Source organism: Euprymna scolopes, chromosome 30 (genome assembly GCF_053919585.1).
Source record: "Euprymna scolopes isolate OS-2025 chromosome 30, ASM5391958v1, whole genome shotgun sequence".
NCBI lineage: Eukaryota > Metazoa > Mollusca > Cephalopoda > Sepiida > Sepiolidae > Euprymna > Euprymna scolopes.
This window is the reverse complement of record NC_136511.1, coordinates 64,242,267-64,266,510: the sequence shown is the minus strand read 5'-3', so window position 1 is coordinate 64,266,510 and position 24,244 is coordinate 64,242,267. Positions and strand designations below refer to the sequence as shown.

Genomic DNA, 24,244 nt, shown 5'->3' with positions numbered 1-24,244 from the left:
TACACTTTTTGTTTCCATCAACACCTTGTCTTGAATCTTGATTTTGCACACACACACACACACACAGTATATTAATGCTCAATTATGAAATGTGATAATTTTGTAGCTTAATCCTTAAGTCAACCATTTTTGGGTTAAAACCTATTGGTATATGAAAATTTACTGAATTACACGAACTCAGTATATTACATATAAGTCTATATTTATATATGTATATATATTTATATACGTATATATATATTTATATATATATTTATATATACATATGTTTATATATATATTTATATATATATAAACACATGTATATATATATATATATAAATATATATATATAAATATATATATATATATATATATATATATATATATATATATATATATATATATATTTATTTATATATACAGTCCTGGTCAAAATCATAAGACCACTTAAGAAAGTAAGCGTTTATGCATAATATCGAATTTTTAATCAAACAAAACCATTGCTAAAAGGGAAAATATGATGGGAAAAAAATGAAATCTGCTTCATTCGAAACCTTAACCCTGATTTAATAATTATATAACGATTATCAGAGTTTGAGAGAGAAAGGATCTTTGAGCTTAATAGGGGTGGACTCTCCCATAGATCCATTGCAAACGAAGTGAATCGTAGCAAAACAGTCATCACAAATTTTTTAAGAAATCCAAATCAATATAGGCACAAAAAAAGTCCAGATCGACCAAAAAACAAAAAACAAAAAAAACAAAAACAAAAAAAAGCCCAGGTCGACCAAAAAACAAAAACAAAAAAAAGTCCAGGTCGACAAAGAAACAAAAAAAAAAAACAAAAAAAAACAACAAAAAAAGTCCAGGTCGACCAAAAAAACAAACAAACAAAAAAAAAAACGTCCAGGTCGACCAAAAAACAAAAACAAAAAAAAAAAAAAAACAAAACAAAAAAAAAAGTCCAGGTCGACCAAAAAACAAAAACAAAAAAAAAAACAAAAAAAAAAACCCACAAAAAAACCCATCACTGGATCGCTGTATCAGAAGAAGTTAAAAAAAAAACAAACTCCAGTATGAGCTCAAGTCGATTGAAAAGCCAAACAGCAGCAGACTGTAGTCCTACAACCATCAGAAGGCATCTGAAAATGAAGGGTTTCAATCATTTAAAGCGACTGCAGAAACCACGTCTTCTTGAACAGTACAAAACTAACCGACTTAAATATGCCGCCAGATACCAGACTTGGGATAAAGAGAAGTGGGAAAAAGTAATTTTATCCGATGAGAAAAAGTTTAATCTAGATGCTCCAGATGGATTTCAACACTATTGGCAAGATAAAAATTTGCCCAAAGAGACTTTTTCAACTCGGCATAGTGGATGAGTGTCTTTAATGATCTGGGATGCTTTCTCGTCAGCTGGGACCCTAAGGTTGCAAGTAGTGAAAGGCCGGCAAACATCATTGAAGTACATTTCAATGCTTGAAAATGCTTCTATCAGAACTGAAGGTCCACGTCTGTGTGGAAGAAATTGGATTTTCCAGCAAGATAACGCTGCGATACACACTTCTCGACAAGCACAAGAATACTTTTCTTCAAATAATATAGAATTGTTAGATCATCCAGCATGTTCTCCGGACCTAAATCCAATTGAAAATCTTTGGGGATGGATGGCAAAATAAGTGTTCAAGGATGGAACCCAGTATGATTCGATAAAGGAACTTTCTGATTCAGTTTTCAGTACATGGGATAAAATTCCTTCGCAACTGATAAAAGAAACTTAGTCGCAAGCATACCGAAGAGAATTTTTGAAGTAATTCGTAATAATGGAGCCTATACTAAATACTGAGCCCCTTTTTAGTAATTTATAATTGCATTTTGTTAGATAAATTATCAATGGTCTTATCATTTTGACCAGGTGAAAATATTTGTTTTTTAAAAAATAATTATTAGATCAGAGTTAAGGTTTCGAATGAAGCAAATTTCATTTTTCCCATCATATTTTCCCTTTTGGCAATGGTTTCAACCATTTATTTGATTAAAAATTCGATAATATGCGTAAACGCTTACTTTCTTAAGTGGTCTTATGATTTTGACCAGGACTGTATATATATATATATATATATATATATATATATATATATATATATATATATATATATATATATATATATATATATATGACCTTGTACGTGACCTTACACGACCTTAACCCTCTGATCGCAGCCCAGTTATGATCTTAACCCTGGGTCGATGCCCAATTATGACTATCCTAGTCACCGGGTAATTAATTATGTCGACTGGGCAACCAGGTCTGCCAACCGTTGGTACATCGCGTCACCCAGTGAGTCCTCGTCAAGGCGTTGGAGGACTCTTCTTGGTTGCACGGTCCTCAAGGCCTGTTCTTCTTGATCGTCTAGTTGGTCGTCCTGTTGACTGGGTGTTCGTTGACGGGAACGGGGTCACAAGTGGCAAGTAAAAGAAATAAAGTTACATGGGACAACAGCACATCAGCAAACAAACTCCGGAGGTTGGTTGATATATAATGTATTTAGGAAATTCATAAATGATTATCTACAGACGTATGTACAATTGAAGATTAAATGGAAGCAAGCAATTAGATTTGTGAATGAGCTTCTTGTTGTTGAAATACTCGGTCGGAGTCGCAGACTGTTGTAATTATCGTTAAGGTGTTCTGGCTGGTCTCTTCCTAGGTCCTCTGAATTCTATTAAGTTGCAAATTGAGCTCTCTGGCGACCAGCGAGGGGGAGAGAGAAGTTGGGTGGCTGGATTCCTCTACCGAGACATTTTTCTCTGTCTCTCCAAAGACCTCTCTCTGTCTTCTCTCTTCTTCTATCTCCTTCTATCTGATTAAATCGAGTTTTACAGATCTTATATAGTAAAACCATTGAATAATGACGACGCCTACGTTCGTCTTCGACCAATCAAATTGATTGATAACAATCCACCTGATTCCTTCTCATTGGTCAATTTGGCCTGTGGCAGGTATTATTTTTCCGCCCCCAATTTCCAAAATCAAATTGACTCCTCCCCAACTTGCCTGACCCCGCCTTCTCGATAATGTTTTTTTTCCATATTATCAACTGATAATCAGAGGAAATATTATTTTTAGCTTGTAATAGATCACCAGCTTTCCTCTATTTAAAAATATCCGTTTGATCTTCTTTCCCCTTTGAATTATTTGTTTTGTAAAAACATCCGTGTGATTTTTAAAAGAAATATTCTTTACATGTCAGAAATTCCCCTTAGCACCCAAAACAATTTGCCAAAAGACATTTTTAGATAATTCATATTGAAAAACAATTCATGTCGAACCTTGGGCTGACGTCATTAATTCTTTTATCAGGCCTGATCTGTTTCGTGTGTGGGTGTGTTTTTCAGATCAAAAACGATCCGACATTTCACCTGTCAAACAACACATTTCAAGCCGACCGACATTTCCAATCTCTGTTTCGGAATATTTTGTGTTGGCTCGTTTAGTTCAAACGCGAGCGTATTTTGGTTAAAAAATGTTTTAAGTAATCTTTCGCTTTGAAGTTTAGCATGCGATTTCTATTTTTATCCTTCGACCGTATGGTATCTCAAATATTTATTTATATATATAAAAAAAGGGAGGAAAACGTCTACCTTAAACCACTAACCTAGTTCTTAAACATATCCTTTGGTCGATAAAATGCATGCCCATTGGTTGATAGGAAGGGGCGCGGTGGATACTAGAAAGCTGATTGGCTAACTAAAATCCTCAACATATATAAAAACAAGAAACAACCACAGAATTTGCGCATAAGCCTGACAAATCCTATAGTGGATGAAACACAGAATATTCAGTGTAGCTTAATCGCCATATATTTTATAAATTACTAACTAGCTCTACCTACGTATTGAGCACTTTTGAAGTAAATACTTAAAGTTTACGCATAAATCTATACTTTCGTATATTAATTTTATGTGAGTAAATGAAGTAGTTATATATATTTATATATATATATATATTTATATATATATATATATATATATTTAAAATGTGAAGTTAGAAAGAATGATCACGTGCGAATTTGTATTTTTTTTTAAAATAAACAGATATTTATTTATTTAAAGTTTCAAATTTTCGGCTTATAAAAAACCTTCATCAGGATTTTAAAAAAAAAAAACAATAGAATATATATATTTTTTCTTTTCTTACATCCCATGATGTCGTTTAGCAGAGTGGTTGTGTATTGTCAGTCCAGTGGTAAGCGCCGTTCGTGCGCAAATGTGTAGTATAAGTATTAGTCCGCATTTAAGAAGCACGGGAACAATGGAATTCATATAATTTGAGGTTAGAAAGAACGTGTGAATTTGTATTTTTTAAAAATAAGCAGAGATTTTTTATTTAAAGTTTCAAATTTTCGGCTTATAAAAAAGCCGTCATAAGGATTAAAAAAAAAAATTAAATAATATTTAAAATATTTAAAATAAAATTTCAATTATATATATATATATATATATATATATATATATATATATATATATATATATATATATATATATATATATATATATATATATAGTGCGCGTGTGTCTGTATTAGTGTTACATAAAGAGGGTTGTGTTTGAATGGAAAATTTTGAAACATGATTTTCCAGCAGATAATTTCTGTCTCATTGTTCAGCAATTTTTCAAACTATTAATACGTGTTACGAATGCTGTTCCCAATGCGTGACAGCGCACAAAATTTTGTTGGGCGTAGCGTGATGAGCCATTGATCTATCTTTATGCCTGTATTTTTCTCCCTCTCCCTCCTTTTTCTCTCTCTCGCAATATCCATGAACAAAGCTTCTTTCTTAGAACTGCACGCCTGTGGAACTCTGTTCCGTCTGCCTGCTTCCCACCGGACTACAACTTGGATGTGTTCAAGTCCAACGTTAACAAATTCCTAATGAACCGCCCCCTTAAGTAAACACTCCATCAAATCTCCACACTAACGTAATGTACTTGCAATAACCCTTATCCCTGAGTGGCTTCCGGGCCTTGATAACTGGTGATCACTGTGTAAAAAAAAAAAAAAAAATTTTTGATATGACGGGAGAGTATAATCCCCAAAAGTTGGAAACTCAACTCATAAACATTGGCGATAGGAACTGACGAATCAAATAGAGCCACGTTGTGCTTGCAACAATCAGAAACGAGAATTGCTCCATAAAAATATTGAATCTTTAGCATTCCAGCACATAATTTTTTCGTGTCAACACGAGAAAAATCTTTTGATGCCTGAAAAATGATAAAATCCAGGATCTTTACAGAATAGCTACGCACTAAAAATACTTAATTTCCAGGACTTGTACAGAATAGTTACTCGGTAATTCTTCTGAAATTAAACATGGCTTTCAATTTAAAACTCTCCCCCCCTCTCTCTCTCTCTCTCACACACACAAGTACGTTTGCTACTACTGTTCTCTTTTTAATCAACATTTATTTTATAAAAGAAAAACATCGTCGTTTGAATGATTTTGTAGCCAAAGCCTTTAGTCCGACGAGGAAGAAGAATATTTAGCTGACAATTATTTTTTTTTTATATGTTTTGCTTAAATTAATTTTCAGCTAATTATGCTGAAAATTAATAAAACAAAGTCAATTTTTGAGATGTATTTGTTTTAAATTGTACGCTTTTTGTTGACAGGACGACATAATTTGATTTTGGAACCATTCATTTTAAAATATGTAAAGTCGCAATTTCTTACCTTAGCAACATGTGATCAAGCACTAATCACCATAATCGTACGATCTCATTTTGTTTACTGCACGTGAAAGGCGATAACGTACGAACAAGAAATTCATTAGCGTATTATTATTATTATTATTATTATTATTATTATTATTATTATTATTGTTTTTGTTGTTATTATTATTATTATTGTTGTTATTATTGGTGTTATTATCATGGGCTCTCAAGGAGCTTTCACAAAGGAGCTTTATCAAACATCGCATTGAACACATCCTGTGGTGTTCCCAGAAAGCTGGTTAACAACAAGTCTCCTCAGATTTTCCCGTACTCTCCATCTTTTTCGATACCATTTGCAAATAAATTTGCATTATCGCAACAGCTGCTTGCCCATTGATTTCTCGTTGGCAGTAGTCATTGGTTTTTACTGGAATTTAAGTGGCAATAAGCCTCCCCACGGTCCCAGTTCTTTTCGCACTTATACAGTGGAAGTATGGTCAGTACTCACTCCTCAGTCTTTCCTTCCTCCTTGACTACTTGGCTATTTGCTTTCACTCTCTTTTTTGGCAATGATGTGGTAATGGGAGAGATGGATATGCAGCTTCAGTGTTCTTGATTCCATGTAGCGTTTCCTGTTCTGTCTCTGTAGCAGTTTGTCTGGTCTACGCTTTTGGTTCGTCTGCGTTAGTCTCCACATTCAAAGGTTTTATTTAATATTTCAGCTGTTTTCATTATTGTTGTTCGTTGTATTTTTCCAGTCATTCCTCTTATTCCAATTTCTCCCATTATTTTTTAAAAGTTTTTCGGTATTGTTCCTAGTGCTCCTACTATTATAGGTATTATTTTGATTTTCTTCATCTTCCACATCTCTTTCAGCTCTCTGGCTAGCTCTGTGTATTTGCTTCGTTTCTCCTTTTCTTTGATATTCATCCTGTGGTCAGCTGGAACAGCAAAGTCTACGATTTGATAGAATTTTTCTTTGTTGTTAATTATTACGTCATCTGGTCTTCTTGCTTGGATGGGTTTATCAGTTTGTATGCCCATGTCCCATAGGATTTTGTGATTCTCGTTTTCAAGTACTGTTGCTGGCTTATTATCACTTGTCTGTGCGTTCGAGCTGTAGTTGTTTGCATAATATCCTTCTTACTTGGTCGTCTATATTCTTGTATTCCTTTTGGGCCAGTTTATTGCATTCACTTATTATATGGTTTATTGCTATTATATTGTTAGTAATATTGTTATTATTATTATTGTTATTATTGTTATTATTATTATTGCTATTATATTGTTATTGATATTGTTATTGTTGTTGTTATTATTATTGCTATTATATTGTTATTGATATTGTTATTATTATTGTTATTATTATTATTGTTATTATTATGATTATTGCTATTATATTGTTATTGATATTGTTATTATTATAATTATTATTTTTTTATTGTTGTTATTATTAGTGTTATTATGTTATTATCATGGGCTCTCAAGGGGCTTTCACACAGGTTATCAAATATCTCATTGAACACAGTCTGTGGTGTTCCCTGGAATTCTTCTTCTTCTTCTTCTTCTTCTTCTTCTTATTATTATTATTATTATTATTATCATTATTATTATCATTATTATTATTATTATTATTATTATTATTATTATTATTATTATTATTATTATTATTACATGAATAAATAACAAATAGGGATAAAATATCAAGAGAGTACACTCAAAATTTTCTTATAAAATTCCATTAACTATTTTTCTTTACCTGAGTCAAATTTTACATTTTAAGGGGTCACTTTGTCACACGGCTAGCGTGTCCACTGACGTGGACACAGGCCAAACGATGGAGCCTTACCAGGAGATAATTGGCAGTACTTGCACCAATCCGGAAATGGCTGAAGACTCTGACAGGAAACGTCCCAGTTCCCCACATCCGATTCTGGGATCCGTTGAATCGTCGCCGTTTGCTTCAAACGTTGGAAAGCGGTCGACCGCGGGAAGGGACACGAGCTCGAACGATGCCAACTCAAACCTGGTGCCAAAATCCAAGAAAGCCAGAAATGCCTCCAAAGAAGAATTCAAAGTCGGTAAGTAACGTTCACTTGAATCTCATTCGAAATTTCTGGGAATTCAAAAGAAAAAAGCTGAAATACTAAGATACCAAAATTGTGGACATTTCCCCAAACTACGAAAATCGACTTTTTTTTACCTTTCTGTTATAAAACTAAACAGAGTTAGCCGATATTGTTCGAGCGTTATATATATATATATATATATATATATATATATATATATATATATATATATATATATATATATATATATGCACACATTTGTAGTATTCCAAATTATACTGGGTTAATATTATTCAGTAATTGTTCATATACCAATAAATTTAAGCCAAAAAGGAGAGCTGACTTAAAAAGTAAGCTACAAAATTATCATATTTCATAATTGAGCATTCATATACTGTTTTCACAAAAACCAAGACTTCAAGAAATGGGGTGATAGCAACAAAAAGTGTATTTCATTGTTAGTTACAATTGTTGTATTTCATAATGTTTGAATTTGTCCAAATGGTCTTGAAACAATTGTAACTAACAATGAAATACACTTTTTGTTGCTATCAACCCATTTCTTCAAGTCTTGGTTTTTGTGAAAACAGTATACACACACACACACACACACACACACACACACACACACACACACACATATATATATGTGTGTGTGTGTATGTATATAAAGTCATCCACAGAAGACTGTTTCGTCGTAGCACAACGCTTCAGTGAGGCTACATTAGCAACTGCCTCAAGCCAGGATTGAAATCCGACCGCCTATGCGGCAGTTAGTGCTTCTAACCATTACTATTATGCTACTGCTAAGATGGGTATGCGAAATTACAATGATTAAACATTGTCCAAACGAACTAAGCGATTTGTTCACCCAAGGAGCATTACTTTATACACTAGGGGTATTTTTTCTTTTTTGCTTCCTAATATGCTCAACCCAAGGTAGGGAGCATTTATAATTATTCACAGACAGACTATTTAGTTGATCACAGCTCTTCGGCGTCGGGTGCCCAACCTTGTTGGGTCGTGAATACATTTAAATATATGAATTGATTGATACATTTTTCGAATTGTACTGGTGGTAGTATGGCGAGTTCTTGCTGTGAATGTTTAACAATGAAGATCCAGAGATTAACAGAAACAGAAACAATCACTAAGTAATTAGTAAGAAAGTAAATTATAATATAAATACATTGTATACGAAAAGATTACATTGACACATCGATGCTCGTTAGATCACCGAAATTAAGCAACATTGAGCCTCGTCATTAGTAGAATGGGTGACCATTTGGGAATAGCAGGTGCTGTATGTGGGAAAGCTTTCTGCTTATCTCGGCGTTGTTTTCAAATCGTTCTAGACTTCTCCTTGGCCCTGAACTCAAGCGATGATGATTCAGAGGAGGTGTGGTTGGTGATTACGAAACCTTGCTTCGTAGACAACCTTACAGAGGTAATTCCGCTGGACTGAACAAAAGCCACGTTAATTGAAAAGTGAAAATCTTTATATCAGAGCAGAGAAAGTTTCTGAATTTTTGAGATGAGGATTGATTATTGAATTATTTGGATTCATCGGACTACCGTTTTTATTTTATAAATAATAGATTATATATATATATATATATATATATATATATATATATATATATATATATATATACAGTAATAAGTAAACAATATATATATATATAGCAATATATACAGTAATAAGTAAACAATATATATATATATATATAGTAGAAATGGTAATTAATAAAAGCCGAAGAAAGTGCTCAATACTGTTGTAGAGCAAATATGCGTTTTATTTTTATTACCGTATCTTTCCGTTAAATTACATTATTGTTTCAGCTACCCGGCCGTTTTTTTTTGGCCGTCTGTAGCTCCCTCAGACTTTTACAGAACCCTTTCTGTACAAGTCTGAGGAAGCTATAGACGGCAAAAAACAAAAAACAAAAAAACGGCCGGGTAGCTTAAACAATAATGTAACTTAACAGAAAGATACGGTAATAAAAAAAAATAAAACGTATATATATATATATATATATATATATAAACGTATATATACATATATATATAGATATTTCTCATATATATATACGTTTGTATATATATATATATATATATATATATATATATATATATATATATATATATATATATATATATTAAGCATTTACTTGAAACGTACTCGGTTTGTATATACCAATCATAATGGATAAAAAATCTGCCCCATAAATGTATTTTTATAATGAAAAAGTTCTTTGATGTATAAATTTTGTAAATTATGAAAGAAGTTCAAGCTCAATGAGTACCTTTTTATTTATTGGTTGGTTGGTTATTTTTGTTTTACGGCATATCAACCCGTTTCAGGTTATTTAATGCCGAATCCGGTGATTTTGAAGAAAATTCTTTTAATAGAATATATGTTTTTTGCAAGTTGGTTTCTATTTAACCCATAGTTGGGACCCTAACAAGTACTACCACTCCGGGTCAGAGTGGACCTGGGAGCAATGGCTATTAAAGGGTGGCTCCACACTCCCTAAAGTCCGCAAGCTGGGACCTTACCATCGGATATAGTTAAAGGTCATATCCAGGACCCCTTTTTTATTGAGTTCCAGAGTATATATAGTAATATAATAATTTTCCAAGTTCCAACCATCAAGTTTTCTCGGTTGTTTATTTACAACTTTTCAGAAGGTATGCCTTACAATATTGTTTTGTATTACGACTAACAAGTCCACAAAATTATGTCATTGTTGCATATTTAGTCACGTACTCTTCAGATGTTTACCTTAAAAAACTTATAAAAACATCGTTTTGGACAACTTATATGGTCCCTGTCACCGACACATTCTGCCGCTCCTTCTCAGTTACTGAAGTTCCGTCCAAATTCCCGAGTTCGACAGAAACATTTCCGTGTTCGATGAGATATACTTGAAGAAGGTCGGTTACATCGACCAAAACGTTGTGAAAAATCACACTCAAGATGAGACCAGTAGTTCGATGAATCCTAATAATACGAATCACCAATCCTCATCTCATTACAAAATTCAGAAACGTCATACTGTTCTCATCTTGAGTGTGACTTTCACAACGTTTCGGTCGATGTAACCCCCGACCTTCATTAGGTGTACCTTGTCGAACTCAGGAATATTTCTGTCGAATTCGGACACCTTTATTTACTTCACAGAGCAAGCATGCTCTTGTTTCGTCAGCCATGACTTGATTAAGGTTCTAAGTAATTCGTAAATGCAGTTTTCGGTCGCTCACACTGAGGATTGAACCTTCAACCTTCAGGCGAATATCACTATTTACAATCGATTTTTCCAAATACTCTAACCATTGCGCCACGAGTCCTTGCGGACGATTCTAGTACAAAATTTAAGAGCCTTAAACCTATTTTTATTTCTGGTTGTAAATATCACTATTTATTACTAATTTGTATTACTATATATATATATATATATATATATATATATATATATATATATATATATATATATATATATATATATATATATATATATACATATATATATTAATGTTTTTACTTATTACTTATCGGTCGGAGGTTACATCGACCGAAACGCTGTGAAAATAGCACGCAAGATGAGAACAGTAGTTCGACGAAAACTAATCGGAGTACATTAGATGCTTCTGGTATTGAATCCTGATCTTTGCTGATGCACTTTTGTTTCTACTTCACGTTGTGCTTCCTATGGAGGTGTCTCTGCAAATCAACTTCTAACTCAGCTGAAAAAAATTATGGGTGTACATAAAGGGTGGCCACCTAAACTACTACCGAGAGAATTGGCGTTGTCATTTTAATAGGAATCGCTCCAGACAAGGCATGTAGCTATTTGATGTAAGGGATTAATAAAAATACCATTGCAAGATAAAAAACTAGCCAACAATATGAGTCCATATTCATTTATAAAAGATTTTTTAAAATTAAATGTATATATTTGAACGCAACTACCAAAATATCTTGGTTCATTTTGTGTCTTTATTTGTACTAGGGAGTTGACAGGCTTATCCACTATTCCATGAACTGAGTCCCGATATTAAAATTTGGTCTCTTAGATTATTCATTTGTAAGATTTTCAATTTTTAATATAAAGTGTACATTTATGATTTTAAAATTTTATTTGAAGGGCGTGTTGATTATGTTGGTGAGCTGAAGAAACTTTACTCCCGAACCGAGATCGACCATGTGAAAATAGCCGACACCAAACGTAAGTATTAAATGTATTGGTTTAATGCACACACACGCACACATACACGCACATACGCACGTGCCCGCACACAGAAACACATACACATACACACCCACATATACACACAAACACGCACACCTACACACACACAAATACACACACGCAAAACATACAAACATACATGCACACAGATACGTACATACATACATACGCACCCCCCCACACACACACACCTACGCATGAGTTTACGGCTACTACTGTAGGGGGGTCTATACCAGCTCTGCCCTGCATTGAGCACCCTTTAATAATCACGCGAGTTTCATTGGATTTACATCTAGGAAATCAATCGATACAACCGGTCTCTCTCTCTCTCTTTCTCTCTCTCTCTCTCTGTATATATATATATATATATATATATATATATATATATATATATACTTAGTTATATTTTGAAGTAAAAGAATTCCAGCAGAGTGCTCTATTTTCAGGAAAAAAATTTCAAAATAATAATTTAATTATGTAATATTTATATTTTTATTTTAAGAAAACTTTCTGAAAAATAAAAATATAAGTATATTTTTTGCTGTCTCAGATCGTTTTAATTCAATTCAAGCTAGGCCGAAAAGCTGCTGAAACAGCTCTCAATATCAACGAAGTCTTTGGCTTAGGAGCCACTACTGAAAGCACAGCACAATGGTGGTTTAAGAAATTTCGTGGTGTTAACGAGATAATAAGCGTAGTGGTTGACCACTGGATGTTGACAACGATCAATTAAGAGCCTTAGTTGAAGCTAATCCACGCACAACTGTTCAAGAACTTTTTTCTGAATTAGACGTAACGTATACGACGATTTATAACCACTTGAGAGATTAGAATGACAGAAAAAATTGATAAATTGTTGCTTATCGAATTGAACAAGTGTGTTTTTTTACGACAACCGACGACGCTCAGCTCCATGTTTTTTTTTTTACATAGGCGGCACCACTTATCAAGGCCGATAGGCCACTCAAGGATAAGAGTTAAAGAGTGTAGAGTAGTCAAAAGGACAACATAGTAATCGATAGTAATGGAAGTTCGGTAAATTTGTTAACTTAACTGGAACGGCTCATCAGAAACTTGTTCACGTTGGACTTGAAGACAACCATATTATAGACAGCTGGAAAGCAGGAAAACGGAAGACAATTCCACAGGCGTGTAGTTCTAAGAAAGAAGCTTTGATCATGGAATCTATGTTTAGGTTTAGGCACAGATAAAGAGTGTGGAAAATTATTGATAATGTTTTCGACAAAGCTTAACGGCACTTCCCGACGTCAGAGTTACATCAAAAGAAGGTAATGCTGACTGTCTGGTGATCTGCGACCGGTCTCATCCATTACCATTTTTTAAATGCAGGGAAAACCATTTCGACAGGAAAGTATTGTCAGCATATAGATGAAATGCATCAGAAACTTCGACAAAACACAACATTAGTCAACAGAGATTCTCCTCCACGACAATGCCCGGCCGCACGTTGCTAAACCGACCCTGCAGACGTTGAACGAAACTGTTCCTGATGCGCCTTACTCTCCAGACTATCTCATTTACCGGCTACCACTTTTTCAAGCATCTCGACAACTTTCTGCGTGAGAATTGCTTCACAAACTTAAGCAATATCAAAAATGCCTTTGGCGACTTCATCGCCATCAGAACACAAGATTCTTATGTTACTGGTATAAATACACTTGTTTTGCATTGGCAAAAGTGCCTTGATTCTGATGGTGCTTATTTCGATCAATAAATTTTTATTTGAGCTGAGATATGATGACATTCATCGGGTAACTTAAAATTCGGATTAAAGTAATCATTATTCCGAATCAGTAGCTTTATTATTATCGTAACAATGTAATTCGTTGACCTGAAATTAAATATCAACAAGTGATGTCTTTTTTACTGAACACTGTATATAATATCGTTAAATTAATTCTTTTTTTCCCTTTTTGATAGTATATATATATATATATATATATATATATATATATATATATATATATGAGAATAATGGAAATATTACACCGACAAAATATAAAAATAAAAAGGAACAAACCGAGTTATGTGTTCGTCAACGTTTCGTCTTTATTTCATCTAGAGGAAGTCTCGAAATAAAGACGAAACGTTCATGAACAAATAACTCGGTTTGTTCCTTTTTATTTCTCTCTCTCTTTATATATATATATATATATATATATATATATATATATATATATATATATATATATATATACCAAGTTTATGTTGTTGGCAATATAATACCTTCTTCTGGTAACATGTATGTAAAAATATGTAGTCACGCCAAGAGGGCTGGTTAGTATCTTTGTAATTATGATCCAAAAATTAAAAAAAAAAATCTATGTATATCATTTAAAAGCAGATCGATAATGCCTCCGTTCAGTCTCGAAAGACAAAGGATAACCCCTGTAGGAGCAGCTGCGCATGTAAATGTGAGGCAGTGGATGCGCAATCTCCAACCACACTTTTCCTGAATCGACACTGTTTTAGTCCAGTGGCAAGGAGAAGTCCAAGTGGAAACACTGCCGAGATAAGCGGAGAGCACATATAGCACCTGGAAGTCCCAAATGGTCACCCATTTATTACCGACTTGTTTCAACATTGCTCAACTTCGGTGATCCAGAGGGAACAGGTGTGTCAACGTGATTATGCCGTACAAAAAAGCAGATAAACATTTACATTTCCCCTAAAAATAACATTATCGTCGATTTCATTCTAACTTATACTTGACTATCATAATAATAGGTAAATAATAATAATAATAATAATAATAATAATAATAATAGGTAAAAAATGCTTGTACTGTTTAATTTTGCATTTTTAATAATACACGTCTCAAAGCATTATAAGGAGAAGAAAAAACGAAGGAGATAATAATCTAACTATAAATCTTGCTGTACACATTGAAATAGAGTTGGAATGTTTTCAAAGAATGTAGGATAAATTCAGATAAACGATAAGATTTGCTTTCTTTTTTTTCAGAAATAAAGAAGAAAGAAAGAAAAACAGTTAAAAGTGAGTAAAATATTATTCATATCTACTTTGATTCTATCTAGTCGTCTGTCTGGATCGAACTCATGACACCAGCATCCGCACTCTGGTGGTCTACCACTGAGCTACGATAACTCATCACTTGAATGCACGTTTGTTTATCGCTTTTAAATTTAAGATTTGTTGTTATTTTTAGCAACATTAACAACTTCGAAACGCTGTTATTTATTTATTTCGCTACCTTAGTGTTTTAAAGAACTGTATGCTCTTTTTCTTTATATATATATATATATATATATATATATATATATATATATATATATATATATATATATATATATACACGTTTTATTTTTTAAACTTTTTTTTTTGTTTAGTCACATTATTGTTTCAGCTACGCGACCGTTTTTTTGGCCGCGTAGCTGAAACAATAATGTAACTAAACAAAACAAAAAAAAAAAACGGTAATAAAAAATAAAACGCATATTTGCTCTACAGCAGTATTGAGCACTTTCTTCAGGTTTTTATTAATTACCATTTCTACTATATATATATATATATATATATATATATATATATATACTTTTACTTTTTTTATTTGTTTTTACATGAGCATTTACTGACTGAACTTTTGTATTAGCAATATCGTTGGAAAACGTATCTAGTTACTTGTAGCTTGCTAACAGAAACATGATCATAAATGTGTAGTGACATAAAAATGCTTAAGTAAAACAAATAATGTGACGTCGCTTCGCACAGGGTTCGATCATTTGCATATGCGCTCTGGTAGTGTATTTGATATCTAAACCTGTCCATGGTGTAGTCGTTCATATTGAAGGCATCAACATATCACATTTTCGAACAATGTTAGAAACTACAGGGTTCAAACAAAGTGGAATTCGAGAGAATGAAAGTGATAGAGAGACACATAGTAAGGGAGGAATCACTTAGTGAAGTAACTGAAATTTACGTTTCCTTTCGTTTTTTTTTTTTAAATATTTTGACGGTCATCACTTATGAAGGCATGGTAGCCACTTTAGAATAAGGGTCAACTGTTTGGTAAATTGTGAGGCAACATGATCAGTCATGGCGGAACTAGGATAGGGCTAGATTATCTAAGAGGATGGTTCAATAGAAATTTATTCACATTAGAGTTGAAGACGACCATGTTATAGTCAGCTAGGAAGCAAACACACGGTATTGCGTTCCACAGACGGACAGTTCTAGGAAAGAAACTCTGCTCATGGAATTTTATGAATGTATATCCAATATATATATATATATATATATATATATATATATATATATATATATATATATATATATATATAAGATCGACGAATCCTCATGGGAATGAAACGCAGAATATTCTGTGTAGCTTAATTGCCATATATATTTTTATAACTTACTATATATATTTATTATTTTTTAAAAACAGTAATCTACGAACACGCGTGTTTCGGAGCCCTACTCCTCTTCAGCGTATATATAATGAAATCAAATGAGATGTAGTGTTTACCTGATATAGACAATGGTAAACTTCAATCTAATATAAATACCAGTATTTATATATAGATATTTTAATGCAAATAAAATAAAATAATTAAAAAAAAAACAGAAAAAAAGCTCAATACACACACAACAGAGAGTAGAGCTCATTATAAGAGAAAAATAATTAAAACTATGAGTTGAAATTTACCATCATTTATTGTTCGACTGAATACTCCAAAAAATAACTTACAAAATCCTTATTCCATGGAGTTTAAAGAATGCTATTCTTCTCATCAGAGGACGGAAAGAAATCAGCAAATTATATTTGTAGCAATACTAGAATTTGCTGGTTAAGGCATTAAATGAAACCGCAATTTATGATAGGGAAAAAATGTAGGAGATGTAAAAAATAATAAAAACCAACCGGGCATAAAGTTGCAGTTTTCATGAAGACGCTTTCAAATGTAATCTGAAAGGCGAAAATAATTCTTTAGAAAGAATCAAATCCAAATTAAAATTCAGTTGAGTACAATTAGACCGGTTGGAAAATGTTCAACGGAGCTGAAATTCGTGGAAATTGTTTTTGCGGTTAGTGCAGTAGTCCAAAGATAGGTTGCTCTCCAGTTGAGTGGATTCGAGAAATTAGATGAACAGAAAAACCAACATGTCGTTGGCTTAATTAGAAAAAAGTAAACTTGTAGGAAACAAGTTAATTACTAAGCATTATATATATATATATATATATATATATATATATATATATATATATATATATATATATATGCTAGCATAGCATTTCAGCCCGGCGTTGCCCGGGTGTTTGAAGGTGTATGTTGAGAAAAAAAAAAAAGCGGTCAATTTTTTAAGTTTGACCCCTATTATGACCTCTTAACATTTATTGTTTTTAGTTCAAATCAAGTTATTAAGTTAGATCCATGTTCAAGGAACCTATATCTAAAATTTCAAGTGTTTAGACCAAAAATTGTCGGAGGAGTTTTTGTAGAGTTCTCAAAGGTCAAATCGTGGAACTTTGACCTCTTAAGAGACAAACTTCTGGCCGAAAACCGATTACAAAGATTTTCCCAAATCTCAGTGCCCTGTATATCAAATTTCGAGTCTGTAGACTGAAAACTGACAGAGTTATTCCGTAGGGAAATGGATACAGACACACACACAGATAGACAGGCATGGTCACTTTTATAGATATACTAGCATTTTGGCCCGGCGTTGTCCGGGTGTTTGAAGATGTATGCTGAGGAAAAAAAGTCAATTTTTTAAAAATTTGACCCCTATTATGACCCCTTAAAATTTATTGTTTTGGGCTTAAATCAAGTTATTAAGTTACACCCATGTCCAAGGAACATATATCTAAAATTTCAAGTGTTTAGACCCAAAATTGTCGGAGGAGTTTGGCAGAGTTCTCAAAGGTCAAATCGTGGAACTTTGACCCCTTAATAGCTAAATTTCTGGCCAAAAACGAATTACACAGATTTTCCCAAATCTCAGTACTCTGTATATCAAATTTTGAGTCTGTAGACTTAAAATTGACAAAGTTATTCCGTAGGGAAATGTACACACATACACAGACACGTTCACTTTTATAGATATACAAGCATTTCGGCCCGGCGTTGCTGGGTGTTTGGAAGTGTATGCTGACCCCCCCCCCACAAAAAAGGTCAATTTTGTAAAATTTGACCACTATTATGACCCCTTAAAATTTATTGTTTTGGGCTCAACTTAAGCTATTTCCCAAATCTAAGTACCCTGTATATCAAATTTCGAGTCTGTAGACTAAAAATTGACAGAGTTATTGCGTATGGAAATGTACACAGACACACACACACAGACACATTCACTTTTATATATATACTAGCATTGGCGCCCGGCGTTGCCCGGGTGTTTGGATGTGTATGTTGAGCAAAAAAAAAAAAAAGTGGTAGTAGGAAGGCAGGCTCGAACTCGTACCGCAAAGGAGGAAAAGAACGGGGTAAAAGCTAACGTTTATGCTGTTACGACCACCGCCAAACCGGAAGCGGTATTTTTTAAAAATTAAGGCTAGACAATCCAAATGAGAGGATAACTTTAAAAAATATCGGCGAAAAAAGTGACCCCCCCCCTGTAGAAAAGTGCACAGTTGAAGGGAAAGATATTGTTTTTAGCCAATTTTTCGATATTTGTCGTATAAAAGATCGAACTTTAAAACGATAGATAGATAAAGGAAACAACTTAATCACTAATCACTATATATATATAATGATTAGTTTATATATATATATATATATATATATATATATATATAATGATTAGTAATTAAGTTGTTTCCTACAAGTTTATATCAACTAGTCATTGTAGTGTCACAAATCTTTCAGACTCTATCACGCCATCTCGCTTTATCCTTAATACACACGATTTTTTTATAACAGTTTTCTTATCATTTTGTTTTGCTGAGAATGGGTTATTCTAATGAATGGCAGAAATTCATCCGCTATTTCAGACACACCAACCGAGAAATCTTAAGTGCAATTGTTTGTGCCTTTTTTTTGCACTTGGTTTACTGTGTATATTTGCCAGATAGTTTTTTTTTTCATAATTCTTCTGTAAAAATCCAATTTTTTGTATAATTACTGGCCAGTCTGGTGGTTCTTCATAGATGAGTTTTGAGTCATCTGCTTGACATAATTTCTGTTGCCTTTGAACCTACAAAATAATATTGCTGATGATATCGCGTCTTTAACTGTCCACAAGATCAGAATTGAAATCTGTAGAGTTGTTCAATCGTCGGGTGTTGCTCCCAAATCTTTTGCTAAAAGACTATGAGCCAGTTTAGATTTGGTGTAACAACCATTTTAAAGACGTTTCGCCTTGTTTGGTTCAACGCAGGCTCTGTTTATTCACACATTTAGTTTAATTCTCTGTAATTTTCCTTTGCAACGTCAAGATAAGTAAATATTTCTTTGGTGGTTTTGGAAAATCTCCTATATAATAATAATAATAATAATAATAATAATAATAATAATAATAATAATAATAATAATAATAATAATGAGGAGGAGGAAAATAATAACGATAATAATAATATTTATACTTATAATAATGACAATATTATTAATATTATTAATAATAAGATGGAATATAATGATCATAATAATAATGACAACGAAGGTATTAATAATGATAATAATAACAACGATAATGATGATAATAATAACAACGATAACGATAATGATAATAATAATAATAATAATAATAATAATAATAAAAGTAATAATAATTATAATAACGATAATAATAATAATGATAGCAACCGTGATAATAATAATCGCAATAATAAGTATGATAATAACGATAATAAAAACAAGAAGGATAGTAATGATGATGATGATGATGATGGTGATAATAATAACAATATTTATAATAATAATCACAATAGTAACGATAAAATAAATAATAGTAGTAGTAGTAGTAAGAGGAGGAGGAGGAGGAGGAGGAGGAGGAGGAGGAGGAACACTAGGAACAATCCCAAAAAACTTTGAAAAAAGAATGGGAGAAATTGGAATCAGAGGATTGATTGAAAAAATAAAAAGGACCAAACAAACTGCTACAGAGAAAAAACATGAAACGCTACATGGAACACAGAACATTGAAGCTGCATACCTATAAGTTCTCTAACCCCACCCCCATCCCCCATTACCACATCACTGTTACCCCTCCCCCCAAAAAGAGAGTGAGACCGAATTGCCAAGTAGTCAAGGTGGAAGGAAAGACCGAGGAGTGAGCACTAACCAGACCTCCAATGTATAGGTGCGAAGAGAACTGGGACCGTGGGGAAGCTTATTGCCACTCAAATTCCAGTAAAGACCCATGACCACTGACAACGAGAAATCAATGGCGAGCAGCTGTTGCGATAATGCAAATTTATTTGCAAATGTTATCGAAAAAGGTGGAAAGTAGGGGAAATTCTGGGGAGAATTGTTGTCTCTCAGCTTCCAGGGAACACCACAGGCTGTATTCAATGAGATATATTTGATAACCTGTGCCAAAGCTCCTTGTGAGCCAATAATAATAATAATAATAAAAAAACAAAAAAAAAAAACAACCTTTTCTTCAAATAATATAGAATTGTTAGATCATCCAGCATGTTCTCCGGACCTCAATCCCATTGAAAATCTTTGGGGATGGATGGTAAAAGAAGTGTTCAAGGCTGGAACCCAGTATGATTCGATAAAAGAACTTTCTGATTCAGTTTTCAGTACATGGGATAAAATTCCTTCGCAACTGATAAAAAAAACTTAATCGCAAGCATGCTGAAGAGAATTTTTTAAGTAATTCGTAATAATGGAGGATATACTAAATACTGGGACCCTTTTTAGTAATTTATAATTGCATTTTGTTAGATAAATTATCAGTGGTCTTATTATTTTGACCAGGTGAACATATTTGTTTTTTAAAAAATAATTATTATATCAGGGTTAAGGTTTTGAATAAAGCAGATTTCATTTTTTCCCATCATATTTTCCCTTTTGGCAATGGTTTCAACCATTTGTTTGATTAAAAATTCGATAATATGCGTAAACGCTTACTTTCTTAAGTGGTCTTATGATTTTGACCAGGACTATATATATATATATATATATATATATATATATATATATATATATATATATATATATATATATATATATATAGTATTAACAAAACCAAGACTTCAACTTGGTAGCAACAAAAAGTGTATTTCAATGTAAGTTACAATTGTTTCAATACCGGTTGGACAATTTCAATCATTATGGCGTTTGAAAATCTTCACATAACCAACCTTTCTTCAGACTTCTTGAATAAAAAAACACTTAACAATAGAATATTATTTAAAGAAATTTCCCTTAAAGGAAATGAAGCACGCGAAAACATTTATCCTGGACGCATCCTTTGCCAAGAGCTTATTTAAATATTAATATATCACCTAATTTTCGTATCTTTATTTAAAAACCTGTCATAAGAAGTTTCCACAAAAACCCGTAGCCATTTAATATCTTTTAATAATACTATTCATTTAATTCCTAAATTAGATTTCTATATTTCTGTATTTCCCATAATTAATTAAAAAAAAACTTTTTTAAAAAATTTTATTTTTATATTTATAATATGGCCAGAACAACCTAGCTATAACGTTACGGTTATTTTTAGTTTCGCATTCGTCCAATGGTGGCTTCAATGTTTACAAAATATCGACTATCTTATTACTTAGATTTAAGACCAGTTTTAAATTCAGCATATTACAAATAAGTGTATATATATATATATATATATATATATATATATATATATATATATATATGTTATACAGGAGGCAAAAAGGAACACTATAATATTTCAATTAAAAGTCAAATATGAACAGGTAAAATTATAGAGGAATAAAATGAGGCATAGGTCGTTTAAACAGTTACATTAAATTTGCAGTTTTTGAAAAAAATACAAGTGCTGACTTTCTTTTTGCCGGCACTGTATATCAAAATGTATTTTCAACGTTTTTATTTGTAATCTCCTCACGTGCTTGACGATGGCTTATGCGAGTCGAAAATGTTGTAAATATGGCGAGTTCCTGTTTATACTATAGCACATTAACTCCTTACTCCAACAATTGGAACTAAAGAAAAAGCAAACAGAAACTTACATGCATATATATATATATATATATATATATATATATATATATATATATATATATATATATATATAACTACTTAATTTACTCACATAAAATTAATATACGAAAGTATAGATTTATGCGTAAACTTTAAGTATTTACTTCAAAAGTGCTCAATACGTATGTAGAGCTAGTTAGTAATTTATAAAATATATATGGCAATTAAGCTACACTGAATATTCCACGTTTCATCCACTCTAGGACTCTTCAGGCTTATGCGCGAATTCTGTGGTTGTTTGTCGTTTTTATAGGGAAATAAAGAACGACATTACCTTATATTAACGAATATACGAACCCAGTAAAATAAACAACCACAGAATTCGCGCATAAGCCTGAAGAGTCCTAGAGTGGATGAAACGCGGAATATTCAGTGTAGCTTAATCGCCATATATATTTTATAAATTACTATATATATATATATATATATATATATATATATATATATATAGCCCACGCTCATGTGTTTATATCTATCGATATATTTATCCATGTCTACATATCTCTAGCTCGTTACCTGTCTATTCATCTATCTATCTGTCTATTCATTTATTAGGTTGGTGCAAAAATAATGTCGTTTTTGACGACATTATTTTTGCACCAATCTAATAGTTAGACAGCTAGCTTGGTAGTGTGTTTGTGTGTAATTCTATTCATTTATAAATCTATCAGTAATAAAAGAAAGTAATAATACCATATACAACCTCACCCACCCATCTTATATGAACTGTTCCTCCTCATATGTAACGAGATATTCGTTGTTTTCTTGTATCCAATGAAAGTGTAATAAAGTCCACGTCAAACCGAGTTTGATGGTTTAACTTTCTTTAACTTCATTTTATTGCGATTTAATTTAATGGGGAGAGTTTTTAGATCGAGTCGCTTCTACGCAGACACTCGGTTTCCATGCGGCAACGAATGAGTGCAACAACTGATTCCGGGTCTCCAACAATTGTACTGGTTTCCTTCTACGCCACGGTGGGAATATTTCTTACATTGCTCTTCGGTTGCATGAATATGTAGCCAACGGAATTTCTGTCAAAACCGTAGACAAGATAGACATATGACGCCTAAAACCAAGATTTTTCTCCAGTCAAATGTTAGCAACCATCCGCCGCCAGAAACCAGGTAGGTCCCTTTATCAATATTCACAGATTTTTTTTCTCAAATTCTCAGAACCGATCTTAGCTTAAAGCTTGTATCGGTCACTAGGATCTGCGACAATTTTGTTAGAAATCTCGGTAATCATTAAAGGTCGCGTCAAGGGGTGAATACGTAAAAGAATTCTGTATAGTTATTAAAATAGTTTTACGTTGTTGTTTTTGTTCATTATTATGAAATGAGAAATAATTCCGAGTTAAAATCAACTTAGTGTTTCGCGTGTAACTTGAGAAAAACAAGCTTGAAATATATTTGACCTGATGTATGATTTTGCTTGTTTGCATAATGATGACACGTTTCAATCGTGTTTTTCTCATGTTACATGTGTATTAATACATGGATTTTAACTGGAAATGATTCCTTGTATAATAATAGTTAACAAAAGAAACAAGATAAAGCCATTTCAAGTGCGTATTCAGAATTTTTCCGGAAGTCGCTTGCATCTTTAAATAAGCTAGATTGCCGAAACATTTGTATTTCTAAGCTATTTAGAACAATCGGCTAATGTTATTTTTAGGATGTGCATAGTGTATATATTATTGTATACTAGCGGGGGTACCCGGCGTTGCCCGAGTGTTTGTTTCCGGGACGGGGGGGGGTTAAAAAATGTTATGGTAGGTAAGTAGGAAGGATCAAACCCGGAGTCATGAGTAAAAGTAGGAAAATAAAGTGTGAAAAAAAACAACAAAAAAAAACAAACATCTGCAACGTTAACAGTTCGGCCACCAAGAAAAGTCCATTCCAGTTGTTTAGGAAAAAAACAAAAAACAAAAACGACTACGGTAGGTCGGCGCGAACGTGAAAATATAATGTGAATTGTCCAGCACGCTAACCACTACGCCACAGAGCACTGCAGCTTAGTTTAGTGATTTTAAAT

General features: G+C 32.6%; 1 protein-coding gene across 4 annotated transcripts in view; it reads left to right on the top strand.

Moving 5' to 3' along the window:
* LOC145254825 (uncharacterized) overlaps positions 1-24,244 on the top strand; it is a 597,176-nt gene that overhangs the window by 268,278 nt on the left and 304,654 nt on the right. For all 4 annotated transcript variants that reach the window (XM_080113655.1, XM_080113654.1, XM_080113653.1 and 1 more), the window contains 3 exons: positions 7,485-7,782; positions 11,919-11,999; positions 15,009-15,041. In XM_080113655.1, the coding sequence (XP_079969781.1) occupies positions 7,485-7,782; positions 11,919-11,999; positions 15,009-15,041 (412 nt within the window). The remainder of the gene's footprint in view (positions 1-7,484; positions 7,783-11,918; positions 12,000-15,008; positions 15,042-24,244) is intronic.